This window comes from Zosterops lateralis (genome assembly GCF_965231275.1).
Source record: "Zosterops lateralis genome assembly, chromosome: 3".
Lineage (NCBI taxonomy): Eukaryota > Metazoa > Chordata > Aves > Passeriformes > Zosteropidae > Zosterops > Zosterops lateralis.
The window spans coordinates 29,497,250-29,524,339 of record NC_139764.1 but is presented as its reverse complement, the minus strand read 5'-3'; the positions used below and the strand labels follow the sequence as shown (position 1 = coordinate 29,524,339).

General features: G+C 40.0%; 1 protein-coding gene across 2 annotated transcripts in view; it reads left to right on the top strand.

Annotated features, from left to right (window-relative positions):
- Positions 1-27,090, top strand: part of TTC7A (tetratricopeptide repeat domain 7A) — a gene marked incomplete at its 5' end in the record, with an annotated part of 177,059 nt that overhangs the window by 67,810 nt on the left and 82,159 nt on the right. For both annotated transcript variants that reach the window (XM_083858288.1, XM_083858287.1), the window contains 3 exons: positions 1,092-1,149; positions 4,560-4,632; positions 11,051-11,211. In XM_083858288.1, the coding sequence (XP_083714414.1) occupies positions 1,092-1,149; positions 4,560-4,632; positions 11,051-11,211 (292 nt within the window). The remainder of the gene's footprint in view (positions 1-1,091; positions 1,150-4,559; positions 4,633-11,050; positions 11,212-27,090) is intronic.

The following is a 27,090-nucleotide window of genomic DNA, read 5'->3' as shown; positions in this document are numbered from 1 at the left end:
ATCACTATAGCTACTGCAGCAAATAATTTACTTACAAAATTTCACTCGCTGACATATTCCAGAATCCAAAAAAACTGGTTACCTTTGCAGGTCTTGCAGAAGAACACATCTCTTTCTTCTTAATAACTTTGAAGAATACTTGAATTTCACCGGATTCGTTGCCTTATTATGTACTACTTAGTAACTTTCTATTTTGGAGCATACACTGACTTGATGTATAAAATCAGATGTATTCATGGGTGATGTTTGCTGTTGGATTAACTACTCATTACTTCCTTATGCTGTTGATCAATAACTCTCAATTTCAGGATAGGCAGAACTAGAAACAACTGCTGTGCAAAATCTGAAAACCTAAGAACCAAAACAAGACAGCCAATGCATTTCTAAAAGCACTCGGTTTCCAGATATTTTGGATCTGAGAAAGCCATGTTCCTTTAAGTTCTTCCTCTGTTCCTATTGATCTTGATGATATCTTATGATACCCAGGTATAACAAGAGCTGGATTCTTCTCTTCCTTGTATGAATTAATTTTTACACTGATATGTGTGCATACTGGGCAGGATCCATTACTCAAGCAATTAGAGGCATGGAAGAAGGGCATTAGTGGCTTATGCCACATCTGAAGTAACCTACAAGTCTTTTGTGGTCTCAGAGATGGTGGTGTTTTGTCACAGAGCTGTAAGTTTGGCTGCTGGTGTTCCCTGTTCAACCTGCAGCACCCTCCTACATGAAGAAGGTGGTGGGGGCGGTCTGTATCTGAGTCAGAGTGTGCTGCAGGTTACTGTTTTTAGCGTTTGCAGCAGCCTGGCTGAGGGCCTGTTACCTTCTTGGTACCTAGTTGGTGTTTGGCTCCCTTCTCCCAGACTCCCTCAGTGACATATGTAAATAAAAAATGCTTCAGTATATCAAACAAAGGACTTAAAGTAATCTTTAATAAAAATGAATTTAAGAATTCTTGTCAAATGAGCACATGCAGAAACACAGAGATTTCCATAGTGTTAACACTTCCAGTTTGAAATACTCTATACCTTCATTTATTTTAACTGCAACATTGAATTAACTCTTAAATGGCATTGTATCTTGTCCCACAGCTACTCTAAAGAGTACTCAGGATGAATTAAACAAGAAAGCACTTCAGACTTTGGAGAGGTGAGTAGGAATTTTGCAGACATTTGCATTGTGTATTTTTTGCATGAATTCAGAAAAGTTTTTCTTTCTATGTTTATTTTTCCTCTACATAAGGCTTCCTTGCCAGAAAGTTTGAAAACATTTCATTAGATTTCAGCAGTAGTCTGTCAAAACCATTTTTCTGATGGCTTAGTGCAGTGACTATTTGACTGAATATCCAAGGTAAGAGTACTGCCATCTTACAGAAAAAACCTTAGCCCCAAATTAACTGCAGTGAGATCTACAGTGCTGGGAGATGCAGCTTCCTCACATGATGCCAGCTGGCAAATGTGGAAAGCTAATTTTGTCTCAATTCCTGTGTGAAGCAGGCTTAAAATCCTATTTCCGTCATGGTGGGAAAGTACCTTCACCATCAGGGCGTAGGCAGCTCTGGGGTTACCTGGTACCAATGCACCTAGGGGAGAGAATAATTGCTGTCCTAATGAGTGTTTACATGAGCTGTTGTTGGAAGAGGAGGTTCCAGAGCCAGCAGTGTAAAGTAGACACCACTCACCTCTCCTTCATCCCTGTATTCTTGGGGAAAACTGATACAATGGCTCCATCCGGAATCAACTGCAAATTACACTCTTGTGCACTCTACACTTGAGACCTCAAGTATAACTGCTTGATTTAAAACTCTTTTTTGTCTATTCTGTGGGGTAGAGAGGTGAGGTGTGAGCTCCCTCGCCCTGTTACAATTAAATTACACCCCCCAAAATACACTGCATGGTGTTGAGGCAGTTATTTACATTTGTACAATTACATTCACAATTTACAACCCACTGTAAATGTAGATACCTACAAACTACACACAGCAACTAAATGGAAGCTTATGTGGTCAAAGTCTTGGGCTGAAATTCTGATTCTGAGTTTGCTGTGGTCATCATTACATAAATGAAGAAAACTTGATATCTCTGGTAGCTCAAAGTACAGGTTTAGCAATTTGAACAATATTAAAGGATCTTACCTGTTTTGCTGATGCTGACCAAGAAGGAGCCCAACATGTTTGTCTTACACTGGTTTTGTAGTGAGTGCAAGAACTGAAACCACAGATACAATTCTGGATATTTACATTATGCAGATCTGAGGGAGAAAACTTTTTAAAGCCATTTTTTCATTTACTATTTGAATCAGGAGTGTACTTTTACTTTTAAGTCACACTAATTTGTGGACTCCAGTGTCATACATTAACTGCTGACCAATTTTAAGAATTTGTGGTGCTGCACTGCTTTAAAACTTTTTTTTTTTTTTTTTTTTTTTTTTTAATCCATTGACCTTTCCCATTGGCTGTGACTTGTTTTCATGGTAACTTAACTCTGCCTAGGATGCAGACAAGCTTCTAGCCAAACATTAGTTACTCAAACCTCAGCCAACAGGAATATGATAGTGAGCTGATTACTAGTGTTTTTCTAAATGCATAAGTTTGGTTTCTTGCCTTGTTTTTCACCTCTTTTTGAAGAACATGTATGATCTCTCAGGCCATGTAGGCTGTAGACATTTTTGTAAGGGGCCTTTTCAGCTGGAAGATTGCACTAAATGTTTTTCTAATTCCTTCTGAGGAAAATGAGCAGTAAAGTAACAATCCTTTGTTTCTTTCCAAAAGCACCATTAATGTCATCTCCTATACCCTTGTGAACTTTCCCATTACTTATTGCTGGGGAGGCTACTGAAAGTTTCACAACAGACACTTTGTAAAGAGGTGGCTCACCCTGTCTTAACACCTGATTGCAAACCTGGACTCTATCTTGTGGAGTTTTGTTGTTTGTTCCAATTTTTTGGGGGGTTGGGGTTTTTTTGGTGGAGGGTTGTGGTTATTTGAGTTTGGGAGTTTTTTGTGTTTCTTGAAGCAGAAGAAGAAATTAGTGACTGGTCTGTACTAATTGCACCTTGATTTCTTTGGCATTGCTTCAGAACACTTGAGTGCCACCTTGACTTACAGGACATATTCAGTCCATACTAAATAAATTTGTTCTAAAGCCATTTGTTATAAAAATCAGCCTCAAAATCTTCTTGCTCATGGGCCAAGATGGCATTTGAAAAGTGGCTGCCATTAAAATGGTGTATGGTTTGTGTCCCGGAGGAATTCCTTTATTGTTATTTGTTTATTACTAGCAAATCAATAGTTTTGGCATGGGTTTTAACCACCAGTGTTATCAGCCTATCGTTTCTCCCTCATAAGGACATTAATTGTGCTCACTTTGGGCCTGGCAGTGCAGGTGCAGGTTTCCCTGGTGTCCTGGAAGGCAGCCCAGAAAGAGGTCAGGAATGTTAATTGGCTATGAGGGACCTTCCTCTTCCCCATTTCTCCCATATGAAATGACTTCCCTGTGCTGCAGAGCTGAGAGTGAGCTCTGTGAGTCACAAAGGGAGAATCCACTGGTTCCTGGAGTAGGCTGTCAGGTGGCTTGAGCTGCTGCCCCACCTTTTCTCCTAGGTTAGGCTCCCCAGGACACTACCCCATCATTGCCTTTGTTAATGGCTTCTCCACAGGTTAGCAAAATTCAGACTGCAGTTCCGTGCCTAGCATAATCTGAGAGGGGACAGTTCTGCCTAGGTTGTCCATCACTGTTCCCTGCCTTGTACAAGGCTTGCTAAGGGCCTGCACATCTGGTACTGGAGACACTGCAACCATCTCTAGCCAAGGCTTTGCTTCAGTGTAGTGCCTGCACTAGTGGTGAAACCAAGGATTGTTACTTTACTGCTGTGGACTGGAAAGTAGTATCTCAGAGTCCAAGCTTGAGAAGTAAGGGCCTTGGTTTTGGTCCAGACTCAGCTCCTGTCATCAAATCATTCTTCCCTCAGTGTCTTCCCTTTCCAAATCAGGAGTCTAATTTTTGCTTTTGCTGTCAAAAATTAGACTAGAAGCTGCAGGGTGGAGAATGTTTTGTGTGTTCAAGCACCAGCTTGTGTCAGGAGCTCAGGCTCCTGATCTTTAGTCCTCTGTATGCTCATAGTGGCTACTTTTTCAGTGCTAACCTAACTCTCTCTTAATGTTTGAAAAGTGGCAGTATAGGAACAAGTTAGAAAACTATGTCCATCACCTAAATAATTTAAAATAATGCTTTGATGGGTTTGTTATGAGCTCAGAGCTACTTTTTCTGTATTAGTTATCCAAGTTCCAAAATATTAAGTGGCATTTAATAGAAGAGCATATAAGTTGTATAGCATCCTGGCAGCTGTGTTTCTCGTACTCTTTCCTGGGATTCTGGCTTAGCCAGGCCAACACTGTTCTGCTTTTTGTCTAGTTTCTGTGTGCTCCCCCATTACTGAACTAATTTTCTGTGGAAGAGACTGGGCTTTGTTGTGTGCTTGTATGACTCATGGTGAAGGAGTTCTGCAAAATGCAATCTAACAATTACTTTTCTTTTTATATTGTGTGGTCATCCTTAAAGAGCACGTGACCTGGCCCCTGAAGATCACCAAATCATCCTCTACCTGTCACTGCAGCTGGCTCTTGTCAGACAGGTATGTGAAATATTTGGAAATCACTGAGTCATGGGAGGGTGGGAGGGCAGTCCAGTTGTACGAGACCCAGGTTTGCTAAACAGGGTCCCTTCCTTCCTGCATTGTAACTGGTAACAAGCAGTCAGAATATGTTTATGTAAAATACTTTTTAATTCTTCTTCTAAAAATAATAATTCTGTAGCACATGGAATGGCCTTCCTTAAGGGAGTGTGTTCAGCTCAAACTCCTGAGCAGTCTTGGAGCAACCTTGCATATGTGGGATGAGCGAGGTGTGTTTATTCCTGTTCCCTGGGTATCAGCTGTGTCCTGCTGCAGGCTGCTCCAGAGGCTCTCCCATTACTGCCTGGTTCCCTGTCGTGCCAGATCGCGCTCCCTGCGCTGGGATTGCTTTATTCCATACTTGGGCACGTTTGACGTTAGGCTTTGACGCGTGCTGGAGCTCTGCAGTGAGTGGGATTAGTTGGCATTTGAATGCTGCTGCAGGTGTTAACTCATAAAAATGAAGCTGATCAGAAAATGCTCTACACTGCCTTTCAGAAAAAAAAAAAACCTCCAACCACTTGGGCTGTGCTTTATTTTTCTGCTCCTTTTTCTTAAAATTGGGGTGTTTTATTTCTCTGTCCTTTCTGTTTAAAAGCTGAAGTCTTTATTGGAGCAGCTTCTGTTTTTTAAATTATCTCTCTAGCTACATTTGAAATTTCATCATTGTAGTTTCTTTCTTTGGCAGGCCTTCTTCTTGCTGCAGTTTTCTCTGCTTAGTCTCTACTATGAGGTTGAACAGTTGGGTATTTCTTACTTTCCTGAGCTAATTAGGGGAGCTGTGTGTTCATTAGGTTAAACTAATTGTTCCAAGAGAGCACCCTCTTGATAATGTCACTTTTGTAACCCTTTCATAATGAGACCAGTGTGCTGTGAGCCTGCAATAAGAAAGGATAATTAAAATGGCTTATTTAACTTTCTCATCTGCCTACTGGCTGCTTTATGATGCATTTTGCTCAGCATCTTTCATTAAAAAACACCCAGCTACCTTTTTTCCTCTCACAGCTTTTGCCTCATAGGGAGTCTGTGTGATCTGCTGCCTTTTCTGCTTGCCATGAGTTAAAGTATTACAGCTTTTCAGCTGCTGTCCTGAAAAATAAAATTAAGATTTTTCTGGTCATTGTTTTTTGTTGTTTTTACTGTTGTTGGCATTTTAAGTCATTGCCCTTTCTTTTTCTCTGGTTGTAGCCTGTCTTTGCAGTGTTGTTTCATCTCTCTTGTTGCTTCATTTCCCTTCCCTCCTGTTCTTTCCATTCAATCTCTTGTCCCTGTGTTCGCTTTCTTCTTTTGTCTAGTTCACCTGTGTGTTTTCATCCTTGATGTTGTGCCAGTCACCTCTGCTCCCACAGCTGTGTGATCTCAGTGTTTTATGTAGTATCAGCCTGACCCCTACGATGGTGCTCCTGCTCTTCTCCCATCAAGTGAGATATGAATCTTTAACGCATGCTTGGACAGAGAGGAGATACCTGAGACATCTTTATTTTTAGACTGCTGTAAAATATCCTACTCTTCTTTTGCCAGTTTACTTAATGATAAACATTTGGTAATGCATTTTTAATATCCTTAATTATTTAAAGTATCTAATATATTCTCTTTCTGATTAACTGAAAGATAAATTATACCTTTTATGATAGATTGCATTAACTATTGAACATCACAATTAGGGCTTTCATCAGGCACTGCTATAATACCAATAAATCAGGCCTTTTCCACATAGTAGGTTATAATATAAGACGTGAATGTTTTTCTCAACAAACAGGCCTTTTTGTTTCCATAGTCAGAGTCAATAAATGAGGTAACTGTACCCAGCATTGAAAAATATAGGTATCAGCTTGCGTAGATAAGGGAGTGTTTTCATGGAACAAAGCAAGGGAGGCAGCTGACCAGTAGAGTGCCAAGCAAAGCTGGAACAATTCATCTTCCTTGGAAGGCTGTAAAATATTTCCAATAGTACTTCTCTCTGTCACCACTGGGCAAGGCAAAGGGGAAATGGAAAAACATAAGCATCCTTCTAACATGAGATGAGGATGTGACAAGAAGAGTTCCCTTTTATAATCATAACAATGGTTATAAAAGGTTCATGGCATTGGAAACCACCAGCAACCGAGATAAAAAATGACGACGAGCTTTGTGTGTGTGTCCTAAAGACCACTGGTGTCACTGGGAGACTTGGAGGTTCTACATCAGCCCCAGAGTGTTTCAGTGGATTTTTCAGCCAATCACAGTGTAGAATAACGTGCTCTGTAAGGAGGGTCTCTCAGCCTGGTTTTCCCCCTGAGCTGAAGTGCCAGGAGGCCGAGGCCCATACCTGCTGCAGTGGATATCTTCACCTGCAGTGCCTGGCTGGCAGCTGGCCGAGCCCAGCGACAAATGAGACTTGTAGCTCCCAACTCCCAGGGCTGGTTCGGCTGCTTCTCCTGTTTCTGTGGTAACAGCGCTTGGATCAGCAAAAACAAGGTAGAATGAACATTTTAAAGCTCACTGATTTTAATGCATTGCCTTGTTTTTTAGCAGATCAGTTTCTATGGAAATGACTTTCCAGAGTCAGAGCGCTCTTGTTAATTTTAAGTGTTGATTCCATTTTTTGGGGGGGTGGTGGTGTTTGTGACCTTGACTGCCATGTAAATCAATATTGGATATGTAAAAACAACATATGTAGGCTTCATACCATTTTAATACTTGATTAGAGCTAAGCTTTCCTTTCATGAAAATGGGAAGGGAAAGATGGCTAAGGGTCAGCAGCTGAGCACTGTGAGTCTCACCAGTTTCCTGTGGACTTCCAGTAGACCTCAAGTTTCAAGTGGCACTATCCAGAAAACACCTACTTTCTTTCTTCCCAAGTGTCTGGAGGTACAACTAAGATAAACATCAGTTAAGAGACCATAGAAAATATTTCACCTGTTTTACCTGGTTTTTAGTTTGATTTCAAGAAGAAGAGACTGCTGTCTCTGCCCAAGAGAGGAGCTCTGTTTTAGGAGGTGTTCAAGAGGTGCTTCTTTCAGTGAGTGCTTGGATGTAGGTAGTTCTGGTTTATCTTTTTCCAAGACCAGCAACTGCCTCCTTTGCTGAACAGCAACATGCTGCTTTTCTGCCTACATCGTAGCTTAGATTGTTCTGGTGATCACAAATGGCTAAGAACTAGGTAATAACCCATAGATGTATCTATCCTTGCTTTCTTGAGGTTCTGGTGGACTGTAGCAAGTCTGTTTTCAATGGAAGCTCTTGCCAGTCAGTAAAGCTTTCTCCTTTCCATGCTATAAAAAGAGATGGAGTGGGTAGTTTTAATGGTTAATTAAGTGTAACTGTCAACTGATGTGAAATTATAAAGCCTGAAAATTTCTCTTTCGAGTTCCTGTTTCGTTTACCATTTTAAATACTCAAGTTCATTCTGCTGTTAGGGAGTATTTTTAACACTCATTCTGTTTTCCTTTTTATACTTATAATTGTGACATACCAGCATTGTTTTTAAAGAGACACATAGCATTATTGAAATAAATCCTGCTATGTAAGAGGCAGCCTAAACAATCCATATTGTGGCATTATTTTGTTAATGCTGCAAGATGCTATTTCTGGCCTACTGCAGCATCTTGGCTTCCTAATCAGTGTGATGTGAAAATACCTGTGTGCCATGCAAAACATGTGGTATATTTGTTAGCAGAATGATAAATCAGGGAATTGTAGCTTCTTCTAACTGCAGGCTCTATTTAGACTTGCAGTCCAGCTGAAATAAGATTATTTTAAAGTGCAGTACTTGTAGGGAATTTTAAACTGGCAACCTGCCTCTGATAAAGCCCTGCCGTTTCAGGGTGCCATCTGGGGTGCCAGCTTCCATCTTTCTCAAATTATATAGTTACTTAAATAAAAATACATCTTTCAGAAGAAGTTTGTGTTGACTGCTGCCAAATATCTTGCTTTTGTTGATCTGAAAATTTAGTTTGTATTTCATTGCATCTGATCTGCTGCAGGTTGTTGTTTCACATAATGCTTTCTGTAAAGGCATAGAGTTCATATTATTTTTGTCCACAGTTTCTAATTATGCAGCACTACTGTGTAGGCTACTAATGGTGTTACAGCACTAAGGAGTCTTTTTGGACTCCAGTTAATAAATGAGGTGCCAGGGAAGCATGATTAATTTTCAAAACCAGGCGTTGCCTGTGACTCTGATGGTACTAGAGGGAGGCACTGAAATGAGATGTAACCATTGCAGGCCCCGTGCTACAGAACAGAATTACTTTGGATGACATCTCTTTCAGCAGTATGTGGCTGCCTGTCCAGCAGACAGGTTTGCAGCAGTGACCACAAGTCACTTTTTTGCTGCTCTATTTCATGTATGTTGCAGCAGAGTCAGAGAGCTTCTTGGATGCCAGCTTCTATTAGGGGAGTGGATATACCTCAGTTTGATCCGGTCACTTTCAACACGTAAAGCAAAATCTCAGTTTGCACATTCGCACGTGAGTAAGGTCAAGTACCCCTACAATTTTGAAGTCCCTCAGTAAAGGCATTAGTTACAAATGTTATTCTTTGTCTGATTCGTACTAGCAAATTGGGATCCCCTTCCCAAGTCTTAATCATGGAATAGTTTGAAGAGGACCTTTAGAGATCACCCAGTTCAATCCCTGCTCAAAGCAAGGTCATCTGGAACAGGTTGCTCCAAGTCTCCTCCAGTTATTTGATTCCATGCATTCTAATGAACTTCTCCCCAAAGTTGTATTTTCTTTATGAATACTTGTGCAGCTCTGAGACAGAGAAATAGACAGAAATAGAAGGGGTTTTTAGTCCTTAGTACAAAAAGTCTTGACAGCAGCTTTGTTTTAGCCAGTCAAATTTATATACCTCTGGTATATCTACTGATGAACTTTGTGGACAGGCAGATCTGGGCCCACCAGTCTCGTCCTGATTCCAAGATGTCTTGTCATTGCCAGAATTTTTACATTGTACGGAAATGTGTTCTAGTAAACTGCTGAGGGAACATGGGTGATTTAAGCCAACATGTTTACCTTTGCAGTAGGCTTTAATAACACATGTGGTTAAAGTAGCTCCACTGACAAGCAGTAATTCATTAAAGCTGAGCACTCGGTCATATATCCCAGCCTGAATCCAAGCCAGGACATTCAGCAGTTTTGACACTGTGGGCCAGATGCCAGTTTGAGGTTATGTCTGGAGCAGTCACACTGATCTCCAGGCTTGTATGGAGTCACCAGTAATAGAGTAGTTAAGCACCACAGCTCGTGTGTGCACAGTGAGAGAGAAATGTCACTTGGACATTAGGATGAAGTTGTCCTGTGAACAGAATATACACTGCTCCCAGAAGGATACCTGGGATCTAGATAATCAGCAACTTCTGTTGTAGCTGCAGGCAGTGTTGCTTTCCCTATTTATGTGCTACTTGTTTCTGTGAGAGGTCCGTGGAGGCAGTGGGAATTTGACACTGGTGGTATGCCAGGGTAGAAGAACGTCTGTAAAGCTTTGCTAGGTAGGAGGTTCTCATAGTAGGAAAGAAGTAACTACATTCTCCATCCATTAAGAGAAGGAACAGGAAAGCATACATGAGGAAAAGAAATTTATACACTTTTATGCTTTGTTTTCTGCAGATTTCTAGAGCCACAGAAATGAAAGAATTTATGTAACAGTGATTTCAGATGCTAGAGAATCTTAAAGAAAATCCTCTGCATAAAACTTATTGGTAAACAAATGAAAGAAAATCTGCTAAGAAGTTCCCTTTTGAACAGAGAGCCTAAAAGTGTACTGGATCACGAAGAGCATGTGATATACTTGCATTCATTATAGATGTTAAGTTTTCTGCCAAGTGAGACTTGGTTCTAATAACATGCTGCTGCTGTGACTGTCAGGGCTGCTCTTCACATCACTGCTTACAAATACATTTCTTTTTCTGACAGCATTTTAAATCTTGACTCTTTTACCCTTGAACATTCAAGGGTATGTTCTTGACCGAAGTCATGAAACGTTTTGTACAGCCATTGAGAGACAAAATGCAGCAGAGATGTGTAATGCTCACCCCCAGGTGAAGAGCCAGCCACCCATCCTGGAAAATGGAGCTGGGAGTTGAGCCTCTGTGGTGGATCTGTTTACAGCATAGAATCACCTTGCCGAAGGATGAGAGGGTTGATTGGATCAGGTCTGCTGCTCTTGTTTATAAGCAGTGATTTAATAATGCTGCAGACTTCTTTCTCTAGAATGTGTGGGTTTTTTTCAAGTGGTGCAGTCTGTTAATTTTGGCAGCCTGTTTCGATAGTAGAAGGTGCCTAAGTAGAACTTAAGCAGAATTTCTAATTACTCTTTTTGTTCTTATTTTTGAGGTATCATGTAGGACTGAAAGAATGATGTGTTCTCTTGTTATTTCCACCCCACCTCCTTCTAGATTTCAGATGCTATGGACCATCTTCAAGAAGCCCTGCAACTGTGCAAAGATGACATGAATTCACTTCATCTACTGGCCCTCCTCTTTTCAGCTCAGAAGCACTATCAGCATGCACTGGATGTTATCAACATGGCTGTTGTTGAATACCCAGAAAGCTTTAGGTAAGAGTTGTTGCCTGATGCCATACATCCAGTCATGAACTGCTCACTAGCTCTGTTGTTCTCAGTTATACACAAAGAGCCTGTTAAATCACATGTGTTATGGATGTGTCACTCTCTTCATGGTGAGGGTATTCTTTTACTTTCTGTCTTCACAGTCTTTCTGTAATCCTTATGCTTGCTTTCTTTAACAGTATTTGTCTTTCTGTATTGTGCTGATGGTGTGGTTTCCTGTATATCTCCCTGAAGTTTTTTTGTATTTCACTTTAGATGTGGAGGAATGAGCGTGAGACAATTCTGACAGCATCTGTATCACAAATAATTTTATATTTTGTAACTTCCTGGTTAAAAACAAATTTTTCTTGCATTGACCATTGTTTTACTGCTCATCTAAGACACAATTTGCTGCAATATGACAGCTGGGGAAAAAGATCAGTTGAAAATCACAAGCTGTGATAATGTATAGCTGAGAGGAAGGATGATTTGCCTGCCGAGGAGTAGGTTTGAATCAGCACAGACTTCTTGGAGCCAAAGGCTTCCACTGTTCTATGTTTGACTCAGACCTTCATCCATCTGAGGGAGGTAAATTGAATTCCATGCAATTTACTGTCATGACCTTTCAAAACAATGAATTTGTCTGTTTTGTGCAAAAATTAAAGCTACTGTAATATTCTCTGATGATTTCATACTAGCTGAGTTTCTCAGCCAAACTGCAGAAAATCCTGTTGTGTTACTGGAAAACCAACTTTCATTTGGAATTGCCTGTACTTAAATGGTGTTCTAAACCTGTGCATCATTGTCTTTAGACAGCCTGCATTCTCAGCAGCCTCCACAGGTTTAGTCCAGAAGCTGAGTGGAATATTGTCTAAACAAAGCAAAGGAAGGTCAAAGGAAGATTGAGACTGCCTAAATGTGAACTTGAATGATTTAGGACCTTTCAGAATTAGGGTGCTGTATCAGCAGATAATGTTTTTATTGTAAGCTGCATGTTGCCATTTAAAATAGCTTTGCTGCCTGTGTTTTTGAGGTTAGTTACTTTGTGTATGTGAGGAGCTGAGACTGTCAATGCACATCTTGGAAAATGAAGTGGAAATTAGTAATGGAAACACTCTTAAAATGATGCTAAGATCTCTTCAAAGTGTGAACATAGGTATGACTGAAGCAGGAAATAGCGCAGTGGCTGCTGAATTGTATTTTAGGGTTTTAAAGTAAAAAACATAGTAAAAACCCTCATATAGTGAAAGGTCACATTGTACAGTCAGAGATCAGATGTTTGTTGAAGACTGCAAAAACACCTAAAGATACACAAGACAGAGGAAGAGGTTGTTTATGTCTGGAGAAGAGTGTTTGCCTTGTCCAATTGACCAACTGGTCCATCATGTCCGGGATCTTTCCCCCAGAAGTTACTGATTATTTATGTTTCAGGGGAGGACAAAACATAGCAAACATTGTATGCAAAATAGCTTGGAGGACTGCTGGGTGGGTTCCTTTGTGCTGTCTGGTTATCTGATTTCCCCAAAGCTGAAAAGAATATTATCTCTTATGTTTCTGTGAGTGCGAATTTTGATGTGCACAAGGATCTTTGCCAAAGAGTAGCAGAATAGGGTGTTTTTGATAAAAAACAATTAGTATTGGTAGTGAAGGGCCAGGTTCATGCTTGCTCCTAGACACAGCCTTGTTAAAGTGTGGGCGCTTGGAGGGGCACCTCTTTGCTCCTTGCATGCACAGAGGTGTATAAGAAGGCTGACAGTGAGACTCATTCACAGGTACACACGGGTGGAGGAGTAGGGGCTGTCTTCTTGCCTCTGCTATGTGGCTACCCTGTCTCCATGTGGGTCTTTCTCTTAACCAGCTAGCAAATAACTCATGAGTGAGAAAATGGAGAAATGTCAGAGTTGCAAGGCAAGAAAAAAAGAAAGCTTAAAAAATAGAATTAAACAAATATTTGTGAGAAAAGGAATGGGAATCCAATAAGAAGGGGAAAAGCAAGAATAACAGAGTGCATCCATAGTTTGTACCAAATTTGAAACCATTTTAGGCTTTCTGGTGCAGTTTATGCTAGAAGGGCTTTACTGCTTTGTAAAACCTCTTTGAAGGGACAAAGACCTGATGCTATTGTGTATCTCCAGTTGCTACTGCCTTATAGAAAAATGCTAATTTTACTACTGTATGGAATGACTACAAGATGTTTCATGTAAATAGTGTAGGCAAGTTCAACTGCATGATTTCAAAGCTGTATTTAAAAGTGGTTGATTATTTTTCCCAATTCACATTTATATGAACCAGGCAACTGTGTAATATGGTGCCTGGGGGCTCCCTTCCTAATGACATCTCTTTTTGGAAGCACAGTTTGATGGCATGTATCAAAAAAAGATGATGAAAGCTGCATTAAGGGATCTTAGGGCTCTGTAGATGGCAGAAAAAAAAGCCCAGAAGCATTACCTAGATGTATATCCTAAATAAAAGAAAGCATAAGATGTAAAAAATTAAGGACTTAGCTGACCCAAACTGCAGCCATCTCATACTGTTTCCCTGGTCTCTGTATGTAATTAAAACTAGTTAGGTCCTGCTTTTCTGGTTTTATATTAAATCCTTTCATTACAAATTTTAAGGAAGAAATTTTTCAGGATAGTTCATATAGTTGGCTCTTGGCTGAAGCGGTTGGAAAAAAATATACTGCATTGCTCAGCTAACACACAACATGCTTTGGCATGAACTTCGTAATACTGACCCAAATATGTCTGAAAGTGCCCCTTGTTAAGTGTTTAAACATTTACTGCACATTTCAGAGGTTGATGTAGTACTCAGGGAGGAGGGATGTGAAACGTAGGCACTGAATATGGCAAGAGATGCAGTGGTTTGGACTGAGCTATTGAAGAGCTGGATATCCAACAGGCACAAAATGAACTTAGCAAGATGACTTCTTGAAAGGTGGCATATAGTAACAAGTCCATTACATTACAGTCAGTGAACGACTGACTGAATTTGAACACTTGAATGTACTGTCAAGCAACGACAGAGGAAGAGTTAATAAAAGAAGAATGAGAGCCAGCTCTGCTGAACATATTGGAAGCTGGAGTGAGCCAGAAGAAATACATTGTCTGCCATGACTATAAAAGATAGAAATAGCAGCCTTTACGTGGAAGGTGTAATCTGAAAAATCAGTGACACCTCTGTGGGGTGAGACTGCCCAGGATAAAACTTAGTGATTTTTGCATCCTGTCAACGATGGTATTCTTTTAAAAGGGGCAAATGAATGCAGTACCAACAGTTGCCTTTGGTATATATTTTAGAAAGGACTATCTTCAGCACGTTTGGGTAGGACTCCTGTTAGCATCAGGTGTCTCACCTGCAGATCAGTAATGCTAATCACAAGCCTTTCTGAAGATGGGTTCCTGTAATTGTTTTCCTGCACAAAGGCCAGCCTTTGGTTAGTGTTCTGCCTGAGTTTGGCAGTGGTTACCTCCACAGGCTTGTTTCAGGGAAGAAATAATGTTAGTGAACACTCCTTTGCCCTTCAGGTGATCTTCTTAAAATAATTCATTGTTTATTTAGAAAGAATTTTGCTTTTTAAAGTCCGTATCCACCTCAGAATTTTCCATGCAGAAGTCCCATGGCTCTAGCAGCCTGCAGAGTCCACCACAGAACCTAACATGCTCCTTTGTTTTCAGCTAGTAATATTTCCTCCCCGTTGTGGTCGTGTAAAAGTGTATTTGCCTTCCTGATTCAGGCACTCTTCCAGACTATTGTTTTGCTCTCTGGTCTTCTTCTAGCTCTAATTGGTTAGCTCCAGCATTGGAAAGAAATTCACGTCTATACCAAGTCTAAAGTTGGAAATAGCATATCAATTTTATGGATATTGTATTGCTCCCAGACTGCTTATCCATACCTATTCTGTTGTTCACCAGGTAGTTTCTTATCTCCTGGATGACTCCCCATTATGTTAGAACAATACAATCCTCTGGCATAACATGTCACATCATCTAACTGCTGCCCAATGTGATGGTGACTATTTTGTTAAATGACCATGTCTCTCTGGGAGTTCTGCATGTTGCACAGAGGTTGTAACTCTCTTAAATGAACAGATACTAATATTCCTTCTCTTTCTAGACTATAAGTCACTATTCTGTTGCTCTCAAAGTCTGTAAACTAGTTACAAAGAGAAATAACAAAACTTTCGAGAAGCACTGCTGTTCTACACATAAAGACTCAAAAAGAAACAAGTGGGTTGGTGTTTTGGAGCATTGTAGCTGTCAAATGCAGGTGCTTTTGTTCTACAAAAAGCTAGCACGAAAGTAATTACTGTAAATGTAATGGAAAAAAAAGGCTCAGAAGGCCAATAAATATTAAGCATGTATCTTGGAAAATGTTTATAAAAAAAGAAGTAAATTCTGCTTGGGGGATTGTACATGTTGTCTTGGTGTTGGTGTTGTTTTAGCAGAAATGGTTTCTTTGTTACAGCAAGCCTCAAAATATAAGTCCTCTTCTAGATTAGAAGTGGTTTAGTGACAGAAAATATCATTGATTTCATCACTGCTATATTAGTTTCATTAAGGACATGTGAAGTAATCGTCTGGCAAGATTTATTTGTCATAGTCTGGTGCAGACTTACTGTGGGGAGAGCTATTCTGTGGAATATAAGTAGTGTCATTTACCAGGTGCTTCCATTCACCTCAAAAAAAACCCAACCCTGATGTAAAATCAGGATCCCAAAAGGCAGGATTAAACTGTCATTTCCAGTTCGAATTCTATTTCCATTGCTTGTCAAGTTCTTTCTTGTGTGTTAAAAATAAACACCTCATGCCTTCTTTGAGCCATATCTTTATGGGCAATGGTGGAGGCCTGCAGTACTGTTGACAGCAGTAAAGTAGATCTGTGTTCTTGCCTATAATCTTCATGAAGAGCACAGTTGTCTCTCAGTCGATGGTTTGCCCACTTTTGCGTTGTGGCTGATCTACACTAGCACTGTTAAGTGAAGATAGTTGTGTCCCCTGCCCCTCCCACTTCACCTCACCTCACAGGTATTACAGCTGTGGATGGCCTGGAATGGTTTTACCACTTTTCTCATGGAGGTGGTGGTGGCCTCTTAGCTTTAGAGAATCAGATCAGCCCATTTATATGATTCTGGTTCGTCTTAAGCAGGAGGCAAGGAAGCCAGTACATCTTGGTGAGAGAGCAGCTTGTTAAAATTCTCAGAATACTGTTTTGTTTGAATTCCTCAAGGGTGCAAGATCTAAGGCAAGGGCAGATTAATATTTTGGCTGTAGCATTTGATCATACTAGATAACTTTTATAAATAAGATATTCAAAACTCTTAAGGGTGGAGCTTTTGTAAGCTGACTTCTTGTAGTGGTGTGTTCACACCCTGACTGGTGAGAGTGACCCAAAAATGTTTTTATTTCTTTATTGACGCCCCAGACAATAATACAAAGTAATAAAAAATGGAAGAATGTACTTGAGTGATATAACAGTATTGTGCTACAAGAATACAAAATGTATTAGCCTTCTGTGATTCACTAAAACAAGAGAGACGTAGAGATGGAAGGGTTGAGCTGGGGTTTTTGCTGTGGTAACGGTGAATGTTTGCTTCTGTTGGCATGTTACAATTCTTTGTTTTTATAGAATTGACTTTAAAAAACTTTGGTGATACATTGCAATAATTGGGATTATACTCTGTAGAACTAGTAATGATATTGAGTGTTTGTATTGCAAATATATGAAGGAAAAACTTTAAGGTAGTCTCCTGAGTCCTATTAAAGATAACACAGATACCTAAAGGTAAAAAAAAATAAGACATCTAAGGGTGCTTTTTTCTGGTTTGGATTTATTTCTGTACTTCTGGCAGTGCCTCCCTCGCCCCCCATGATGAAGAAACAAAATGAATTCATGAGTTACAATATCCAAGATTGGATTCCTCTTTTGGCAGGTTCAAATTGACATATGCATGCTTCTCTAAGAATTGCAGTCTGATCTAAGACAAAAATTCAGCAGGTGAGCATGATAGCCTTTTATTCACCAGCTTGATGTGGTGGAAAGAAATATCCCCCTAGATAATGTCTGTTTGTGCCAGGAATGGATTTGGTTTAGTGTGCATTATCAATCCATCGTAAAATTCCAGGACTGGATTCAAAGGTAACTGGAGAGAATTCCATTCCCTCATAGCACAGGGTTCAGGATGTGAATAAAAGGAGTTAAATGGAGCTTAGAGAGGAAACCTACTGCAGACTAATTTTCTGAGTATGGTATGAAAAGAAGGAACAGATTAGCAGTTTTCCAGCCTTAACAGTAATGGTTCAGAGTTTTCCTCTGGATGAAAAGTCAATTTTATTTCATAGTATCTTTTTTCGCTCGTATCTGAGTAAATGGCTACTGCCTCCATGCATTTAAGGCCTTTATAGTGAGCAGCAGTGCTTCTAGGCGTTTGTTTTGGCATTGGAGAGGTAACACTAGTTATGCAAATGCAGACATAAGGAATTTAAGAATAGGTTCAAAAGTGCAGGAATAGCATGGCTCATTTGAGTTACCAGCCACAGGTTCTGTGCTTCAGAGCTCTGTACATCTGCCTTACCAATGAGTTAGTCCCTCCAACATACACTTTACTCCCTTACTAGAGGCCATTTTCTTTGAGACAGCTGCAGCATGTTCTGCTTTATATTCAAAGGAAGCCTTTAGGAGCCCTGATTGTCTACACTGGATACCAGAGTATATTGAAAAATAGCATGTGTGTGTTATCTGAGCAGTAGAGTCATTGTCAGTAGGAACTTTTAGAAATGGAGTTTAGCTTAGTAGGTGCATGTAGGGGTTATCCAAGGTGAGAATGTACTTAGTGATTGGGATCCCTGTGTTTCCACCAGGTGATTTTGTGACCTCCAAAGGTAGACCTGGGTCATGGAGATCCCACGGGGAACCTAAGGCATGCTTGCTGCCTGGAAATCAAAAAGAGAACCAAGGGAGAAAAGCTGGAGAAGCCCAACTCCAAACTTTCCCCTCATGCTGTGGGACTATGCAGGTATTCAGTGGGGCTGAATGGGGTGCCAGTTTTATTAGCAACTTCAGACAGCAATTCTGCCAGAGAACAGGGTTTTGGAGCCTACCTGAACTCCTTCAAGGCACTCTCAATATATGGATAAAAGTGAAAACAAAATACCCTACTTGTCTTGTTTTCTCATTACTTCACATTTGGTGAAGGTGAAGGCTTTGGAAAGTCTTCTGTCAAACATACAGATATAGTAATCTGAAATTGTTTCCTGAGGCTCTCAGAAACTGATTAGCAGGGAAGTATGGGAAAATACTTTCTGAATTTTCTGAGACCTTAAAAAAGTCTCAAATGCAAGCTTGATCAAGAGGGGGTTTTTTGTTTGTTTGTTAGTGGTTTTTTTGGGGAATTGATTTTTGTGAATAAAAAATAGAATTCACTGAAAATTACTGTTGAAAACCATTACTGCAAAACAGATCCTGAAACATGGAGAGGCATGGATGTTATGCTTAGCAAATTGTTTTTCAGTGCAGGAAATCACTTTCCAAAAAGTCTACAGTGAGCTCAAGCTATGTTGTCTTGAGATGACTAGAGTATAATGCTCTGATCACTCAGTGAAAGGGTTGACTTTTTTCTTCCCAGCTGGAAATTTCAGAATTGAGTGACTTCTGCTCCAAGGTCCTAGGAGTATTTATTTATCTAATGAAAAGAGCACAAAATGTTTTGATTTGTATTTTCTTCAAAAAGAAGAGGGATAGGGGATTTATTCAGATGTTTTGAAGAACTCACTAGGGAACACAGACTAAGAATCGTAATTTTTCAGCCACAGATGTGGTTTTTACCTTCTGAAAACAGGGAAAGCCCTTGCTCTTCACTGTCTTAGAAATACTTGCAGTAACTGGCAATAATTGCATCTTAGATGGTAAGTCAGCTTCTGTTACCATTGTCTTTAATTTCTGCAGAACCAAGTGTGTAAGCAGGCACAGTCATACTATTTGATATTAGTCACTATCGGTGTTACTTAATATTTTAGTTTCTTTTTGCAAAGGAAAGATAATGATGAATGGAGATGTTCTCATGGATAGAGAGATTGTAACCTAGAAATTCTGTCTTACCAATGTGTCTTAGAAAATATCATGGCATATTTCTTATTATGTTAATGTTTTTACAACAGGAAAGAGAGAATATAAATAATTTTACTTTCCCTTATTCAATTTTACCTTGACTTGAAGCTTTCTGTTATGTATGTAGTTCAGCATTAAATTTGTTCTAAGGCTGTATTTTAGGAAGAAGAGGGAATATCAGGATGGAGTGCTAAATGGCCTAATCAAGCACCAGTCATTAGCAGTTTTTTCCGACATAGACCAACAGAAAATTCAACCCAGAATGATGCAAGTATTACATAGAATTGTGTTTCTGAGCACTGTGGCTGGACATGTGGCTGGAAATTAATGCAGTGAACTCTATTCCATATGTCTCTATCAGCTGGAGAAGTGACAGGAGGTTGGTATCTAGTACCTCAGATCAAATTCATACCAGTAAACACTTGATCTGAAATTGAAATTCATTGTGAATAGGCTCCTGGACACTTTTTAATATTTTTTTCTTTTATTTTTTCCTTCTGCAATCTGGCCTTTTGCATCTGCTGTCTGGGTGCTAATGATGACTTTAGATTTTTCTGTAGTTTTTCTTGTATTTTCTCAGGACAAGGTCAATGTCTTTCCATTGATGGTAGGGTATGTAGTACAGTGGGGGTCTGAACAGAGCTGGGAATATACATGTCTCTGCAGTCTGTGTAATGAACAGGAGAGATGGCCAGTTGGCAAGGAACTGTGTTGCTGAGTAAAAGAGAAAGCCCTGCCTCCTGCCCCATGAGTTTCATCAGTCAGACATTTTGTATGATTCTTCAAAATGTGAGCACTTTCTGTGTTGGAAAGAAAAAGGGAAAACACTTCTGCCTGGCATTTTGGTAATGTTTAAGTATTCAGTAGTGCACAGTAGGAATGACATAACCCAACAGGAACCAAAGGGATACAATACATCTGTGAGGAGCAGCTTTAAGTCTTCTCCAGCCCTGCACAGAACCATTGCAGCAGAAATGCTTTGAGAAGCCAATGTGGTGCAGCGTTGCAGAATGGCACTTGAGGAGAAGAATATACAGCATCTCTCACCCCCAGGTGCATGTGCCAGGGGCCCCACCAGGAGGAGTGGAACTCCCTGCCAGAAAAAGATGCAGAAATGACAGATGGGCACTTAGTAGCCTGGATCTCTGGACTTTTGCAAGGCAGGTGTTACGGATGAGTACTTGAAGTAGCTTAAAAAAGCAGCAGCAAGGCTATCCAGTAAAACCCAGATTTCTCAGACGGCAGTGTGGCCTCAAAAAGAGGTGAGTATGCTCCACCACAGCAGGCAAAGCACTAGTGGCAACTAGCACTGTGTAGCAGACAAGGACTCTGAGAGCGACAATGTCAGGGATTTTCCTGCACAGAGTAGTCTCCAAGGCTTAGATGTCCCATGTACTGTGTTAGAACAAAGCATTAATGTGTGCCTCAGGAAGCCTCTGGTAGGTGGCATGGGGCCAGTGTTCATTTAGGATGGTTCATGGTACAGCCATCCAGCTGTGCTGATCTCACCCCTGCAGGATTTTTAATCTATGTGGGATTGTTTTAATCTGTTCTCTTCCTACATCTCCAGAAAGAATGGCTCCTGAGAGGGGGAGCACTGAGACTTTGGCTGCCTTTGAGCAGTCCTACTACAGTGCTATTCTGTAGTGGGATTTCTTGAAAGCTGTGCACCATAATATTGGGAGTTCATTGTTTGGAAGGATTTGTGGTTTGTTTGGTTTTCTTTGCATCCAGAGTGCTTATGTGAATTAGTGCTACTTCATATATATTTATATGTAACAGTCAGGATGCGTATACTAAATTATCTTTCGATGAAAAACATTCTTCTGAAACTAAACTGGATGGTACATTTTCTTGTTTATTGCTCTGCTGTTAAAGCAGATGGAAATGTCTGGAGTCTCTTTTGTTGCCAGGGGTATAAGCTATGTCCCATCTTAATCAAGAGGCTGCACATTGTCAGTTTGGAAATCCTAACTGAAACAAGATTTTTGTATTTCAAGTTCACTTAAGGAAAAAAAGATTCAATATATATGGGCTCTTCGGAGCCTTCACACCAGATGATTTTTAAATATAATAGGGATTGAAGCCTGCTCTACTAGCAACTCTGGAATTATGTTGCTTCTTTTTCTGTGGCAAACAGCAATTGCCTGCTGCTTCACTGGCCACCTGCAAACATCAGGGTTTCCACAGCAGGGGCATGGTCCTGCACGGGGAAGAGGAAGGGAGATCCTGCAGGATAATGATGTCCTAATGTGTGTTGTACACTATCTGGTTTTGCAGCACAGGAAAACTTGCATTTGAAAGCCTGTGGTCTTTGGTGTTATTTCGCTTCTCTCTACTGACCTAGACAGGGTGTATTTCTTAGTTTTGGCAGACAGATTTTATCCCACATGTGTAACACTGTTTTTGGGCAAAGTCCCACTGCATTCCTTCTAATTGGGAATAAAAAAGTAAAATGCATCTGGAATGAGCCATTGTTTTAAAAGGTTTGGAAAGGAAGACAGCAAAGCAAACTTTACTTAAGGCTTACCCTTACCCTTTAACTTAATTTTGAGGGTGATTTAGAAACAAATGTGTTAAACTTCTGCAGTGTTAGTTTATTATTTAAACCCTGTGATGATACTGTGAAGGACAGTATCTAAATAAGCTGCTACAGGGGGATTTTATTCAGCTCATTAGCTGTGATAGCAACACTGAAAAGTGTATAGGGAATTCTAGTACAGATTTTTGATCTTCTAGAGGTCAATCTAGTCTTAAAAGAAAAAAAAAATGTTCTTCAGATGCCACACTGGCTCAAAACATGCCTAATCATTGCAAGGTTTTTCTAATTGATGTTTATCAGGTATTAACTTAGACTTTACATGTTTCTCCATCTAGATCTCCTGCAAACTTCTGATGCAAAACTTGTATATTAGATAAGGCAGTATCTACTTCTGATCTCATCAAATTGGCCTTTGCACATGGCAGAGCAAATGTCTCATTTTATATGGTTTAGCAACTTGCACCCTGAACCTGGGAATTCTGGGCACAAAAAATATCATAGCTGAACAATCATTTTTTTTCTCTAAAAGACAGTCTAAGCAACAGTACAGTGTAAAGTTGCAGTGCCACAAAAAGATAGCAGTACTCACCAATTATGTATTCCAGCAGGTACTCATTATTTGCCTACACAGACAAGGCCATTAGTCTGGGATTAGTTGCCAGACATACAAGAGACAAAAATCATCGTTTTAGGTGTCACTGCAAGCAGTGTTATTACAGGGAAGAACCAATGAAGCAATTCTGTATCCAAACAGCACCTTAAGGAAATCATGTTTCTTACAGGGTAGGGCACATTTGCCCTTAAGCACTTATGAGGCTGTAATAAGCTGTAAGACTGGTTGCAAATAATGTCACAGCTGAAAAAAAATAAGTGTTGCTCAGTCATTAAGGACAAGGCCCTGTAGAGGTTCTCACAAATGAATGAATAAATTCTAAATGCTTCCTCTGATGTGTGAACTCTGAAATTAACACCACACTAAGAATAGTACAGGGTGTCAGCTCTGAGGGTGGAAGGGAAAGAGAAGATACTCTCTTCCAATCTTCTGTAGCATTCAAATTGCTTAAAGCTTAAACTAAATAGCATAAATGGCTACATCTGCCATTTCAGAAGTCAACTAAATAATGCTGTAGTAGAAATATCCCTGATCATTGGCTTGACCCAAACCTTGAGCAATGCTTACTGCAGGAAAGCAAGTGTACAAGCGGATGTATTTTCTGACCTTGGCACTTGTTTAGTGCTTACAGTCACTGGCAAGCAGATTCTGTGTGGGCTGTTGGCCTTTTAAGAAAATGCTTAGTGTCTGGATTTCAAGCTGAAGAGAAGGAAAGCCACACTGTTTTACCCTACCCAAGTAGGGGAAAAAAGCACAGCTGAGAATGGTGCAGATGGCCTGAAGGAGACTGGCACATTGTGCTGGAGTATCAGCATCAGATGACTACCTTAAAAAGTGAGGTCCTGTCATCTCCCTGTTTTCACTGGGGATCTCATAAGCTGCTTTTCCAAGATTATCCGTAATAGCAGTTTGTCTAGCTGAAAATATCCCCCACAAGAGCAAGAAGAAAATTATGTGAAACCAGAATATATTAAAGGCCAAGAAAGAGAGTGTGTTTTTTTTTTGTTTTTTTTTTTTTTTTTTTTTTTTTGGTTTTTTTTTTTTTTATGGACGTTAAACCTCATCAGACTAAGCTGATGAAAATATAATGAAATAAAAAAAATTGCAGTGCTGCAGGATATGTTTTCTACATGGTGTGCTTCCTGGCTCCAGGCATTTTTTCCCATCAATTTCAATGGTCACTCAGCAAATTTTATTAAGGTTGATTGCCAGTTTCCCTTGTACCTCTCAGCCACTGCTTAGAGCATGAATTTTCCAGGGAGGAAGTCACTGCTCCCTTGCACAGTGCACAGTCCATCTAAATTCCCTCACAGTTGTAGTGTGTATTGTGAACAATGTCGATTATGTTTTCAGTGCTTAAATAGTGCTGTTCAACTGCTGCTCAAGAGTGTGCCCTATTTGGCACAAAAGCATTTTGAGTTTGGTCTTGGAATAGAATTTGCAAAGGGGACTGAACACAGAGCTGGTACTTTCTGAAGTTTAAGGCTGCAGTTGCATCGAGGTTTTATATAACAAATACTTCATGCCTTAGTCAGGGCCACTTGTAGTGACAGTAACTATAGTAACAAAACAAAGTTTCTAGCTAGTGAAGGAGCATTTCTAATGAGCAGGACATCAGTTTCTGATCAAGTCCCTGAAATGTGCTTATTTATCAGTTTTGTGTGCAGTGCTATTTTAATAGCTGCTACTGTATTTTCAAACATATTTAGAAATTTTCATTTTTTTGCTCTTGGTGTGGTTTTTTGGGTTTTTATCTTCTTTTTTCTAAAACCTATGGAGGGACTTGCTCCTTTTGCCTTCAAATGGAAATGTTCTAATTATATTCCTGCTTTTTTAACTTGTTTTCCTAAAGAAATAGGGATTATGTAGTTGGGCTTTTTATACCTTGAACACTTTTGGAAATACTGGCTGGTTTAAAACAGGTTTTGACAGTGTGTTAGAAGTCCTGAAGATAAGTTTCTGAAAGTTTTCTAAAAGCAGCCTGCTGAGTCAAGGCTGGAGGGGCAGGCAGAGCTGAGCCATGTGGTGCCAGGGTTAGCAGCCACCAGCGGGGACAATACATGGGGACAATACACGGGGACACGGCAGCAGCATTGCCAGGGGCTGGTGGCTCTGGGAGAAGTGATGGGTCAGGGAAACAGACAGATTGCACTGGAGGACAGGTGCAGAGGATGCAAATCTGTAGGAAGTTGCGCAGCACGTGGGAAAGGACAGTTTGTGGCATTTAAGTGAAGACTATATAAATGCATACTGTTTGTGTCTGTGTCTTATCTGCTCATTTGCATGTATAACAAATCATAGCAGAGTGAATAAGTAAGGAAAGGAGGGATACTGCAAGTGGCAAAGCCTGCACATGTTGGTGGTGAGGTAAAAGGGTGGGTCTCAGCAAGGCCTGCAGGCACGCACCTCTCTTGCAAACCAGGGAATGGTACTTCTTAGATTTTCACAGAAATTCTAGCCTGAAAGTGACAGTCTGGTTAAATAACAGCAGAAAGAATTATTTTTCTGTTAATAAAAGGGTCTTGTAAAACTTCAGTGGAGAGCTTTTCTGTTGCCAAACGGGTGTTTTAGGAGGAGCCCAAAGACTTTTCAAAGAAAGCAGGGCATTTGCTGAAGCAAGCTGAAAGCACAGGAATGGCCCCGAAGCTGTGATTGCTTGGACAATCTGCCTATGAGTTTCCTTATCCTGGCTTCATAAATTAAAGAAGCGCTGGTTTTTTTAAGTGATCCCTAACCCTCTCTTCTATTATCTGTGAATTGTTTTTTCTAAAGTTTGGTAACTTTCTGTTCAAATGGCTTGTGAAACACTAATTTACCTTATGAGCTTCCAATAAAACTAAATGTGTTTCTGCACTGTATTTCCTCTTTCCGGCAACAGCTATTAGCTCCTACTAATTCTCCAGCCATTTGGTGGCAAAGTATTTGGAGTGCCAGGCAAGGAAATGGAGGTGTGGAAAATAGAAGGGAAAGGAGTAAAAGAAAGCAAAAAAAATCTGTTCTTTGGAGTTGAGGAAAGGTAGAAAAATCCACCTGAAGCTTTTTACATAGTGTTGTGGGGCTGTTCCTTTAACTCAGAAAATCGGGTAGTTCACCTTTTCTGTGTAGTGAGAGGTTGTTTTCCCAACAGCAGACAGGGAGCAATAAACTGTTCTTTTGCAAAAGTGTGTTTCCTAGATGGTGTATAACTGTAGTAAACCATTTCAGCTCCAGAGTCCTTGCAATGATACTCTCTCTGAATTTCCCAGGAGCCCTGTGATGCATCAAACATTTTGTCATCAATTTGTACACCAGTGAAATGCAGCTGTGACTGGGGAAGAGTAGAACAGCTGCATAACAGGGACCAGTAGTATGTATCTGATTAAGCTGTGGAGTTTGGAGAAATAATCTGCAAATGGAAGTTGACAAGATGGTTGTAGAAAAGCAGAATGTAGAAAACAGAGCTGGAGTTTTACCATATCATATAAGCTAGCACCTGTGTGAGAAATGTGACTTAGGCTTCTTAATATCTTCAGTTAATTCAGACTTGGGTTTTATGTTTCATTTAAAATAATGTCCTAACAAGGGATGGGATGGGTATTAAAATGTTTGAATCTTAAGGAGACAAATATAATCTTAAAAGCTCCAAATAAAAGCAATTTAGTTCAAAGTGCTAATGAAAACTGGCCATATATAAATTAATTACCTCTTTCATTTGACAGTTGGAAAGATTTTTCTTTTGCTTCCCTTAAATCAGCTACAGCACTAAGTCCCGTAATAGAACATTCTAAAATTAGTACAACTGGCTGGCTTTTCTATCTTTGCTGCACAGTTCTGGTTAGGGATATTGATGAAGAACTCAACTTTTACTTTTCTCTCTGTTTTAATAAATTAATTATAGGATGAGTTAATGCAGGCACTAAGTTTCAGGCTTCATTCTACTGTTTTGTTTTCCCAGGAGCATTTAACTTTATGTTGTGATATAGCAGCTCTGAGAGTACAGCATGGTGTCTTCTGTATAAGTGTTCTTGTGTTCAGTGGTCAACAAACTAATGCTTGTGGATTAGACAGGTTCATCCCTTGGTTTTTCTAAAACAAAATTCCTGAAGCTGTAGATCACAGTTCCTGGCAGGATGGTGATAGTGTTGAAAACAGATAGCAATACACTAGTTGGTGTACGTCCATTCTATGGGTACAAGGGCCTGAAATGCTAAAATCACAGTCTGTTTTAGGGTTGTCCCTTTCTCCTTCTGACCGTCCACCATGCTCATAAAAAATGTATTCATAGGTGTTTTGGGGACTGGTCTGTACTGTAAAACTTCAGAAAAATTGTCTGAGAATCCAAGTGGAGACACAATTTAGAGCAGTCATAGTATTTCTTCTACTCCTGTAATTTAGGTCTGCTTCCTGAGTAGCAATAATAAACCATGGAATGACTCATTTGACAAGGTGAGTTAAACTTTTATTTATGGCAGCAAAAGAAAAATTTGACAAGTGGATGTATCCTGACGCCCTGCCCATGGGAGAGGAGATGAGAAGGAGAGATGAGTCCGCTGCCTTGGTTGGTTTTTCACATTTGTGCAGGGAGTCTCACAGCTGTGTTGCTTATCCAAGAAGGGCTTGTATATGTGAGCAGAGCCTCTGTGCACTG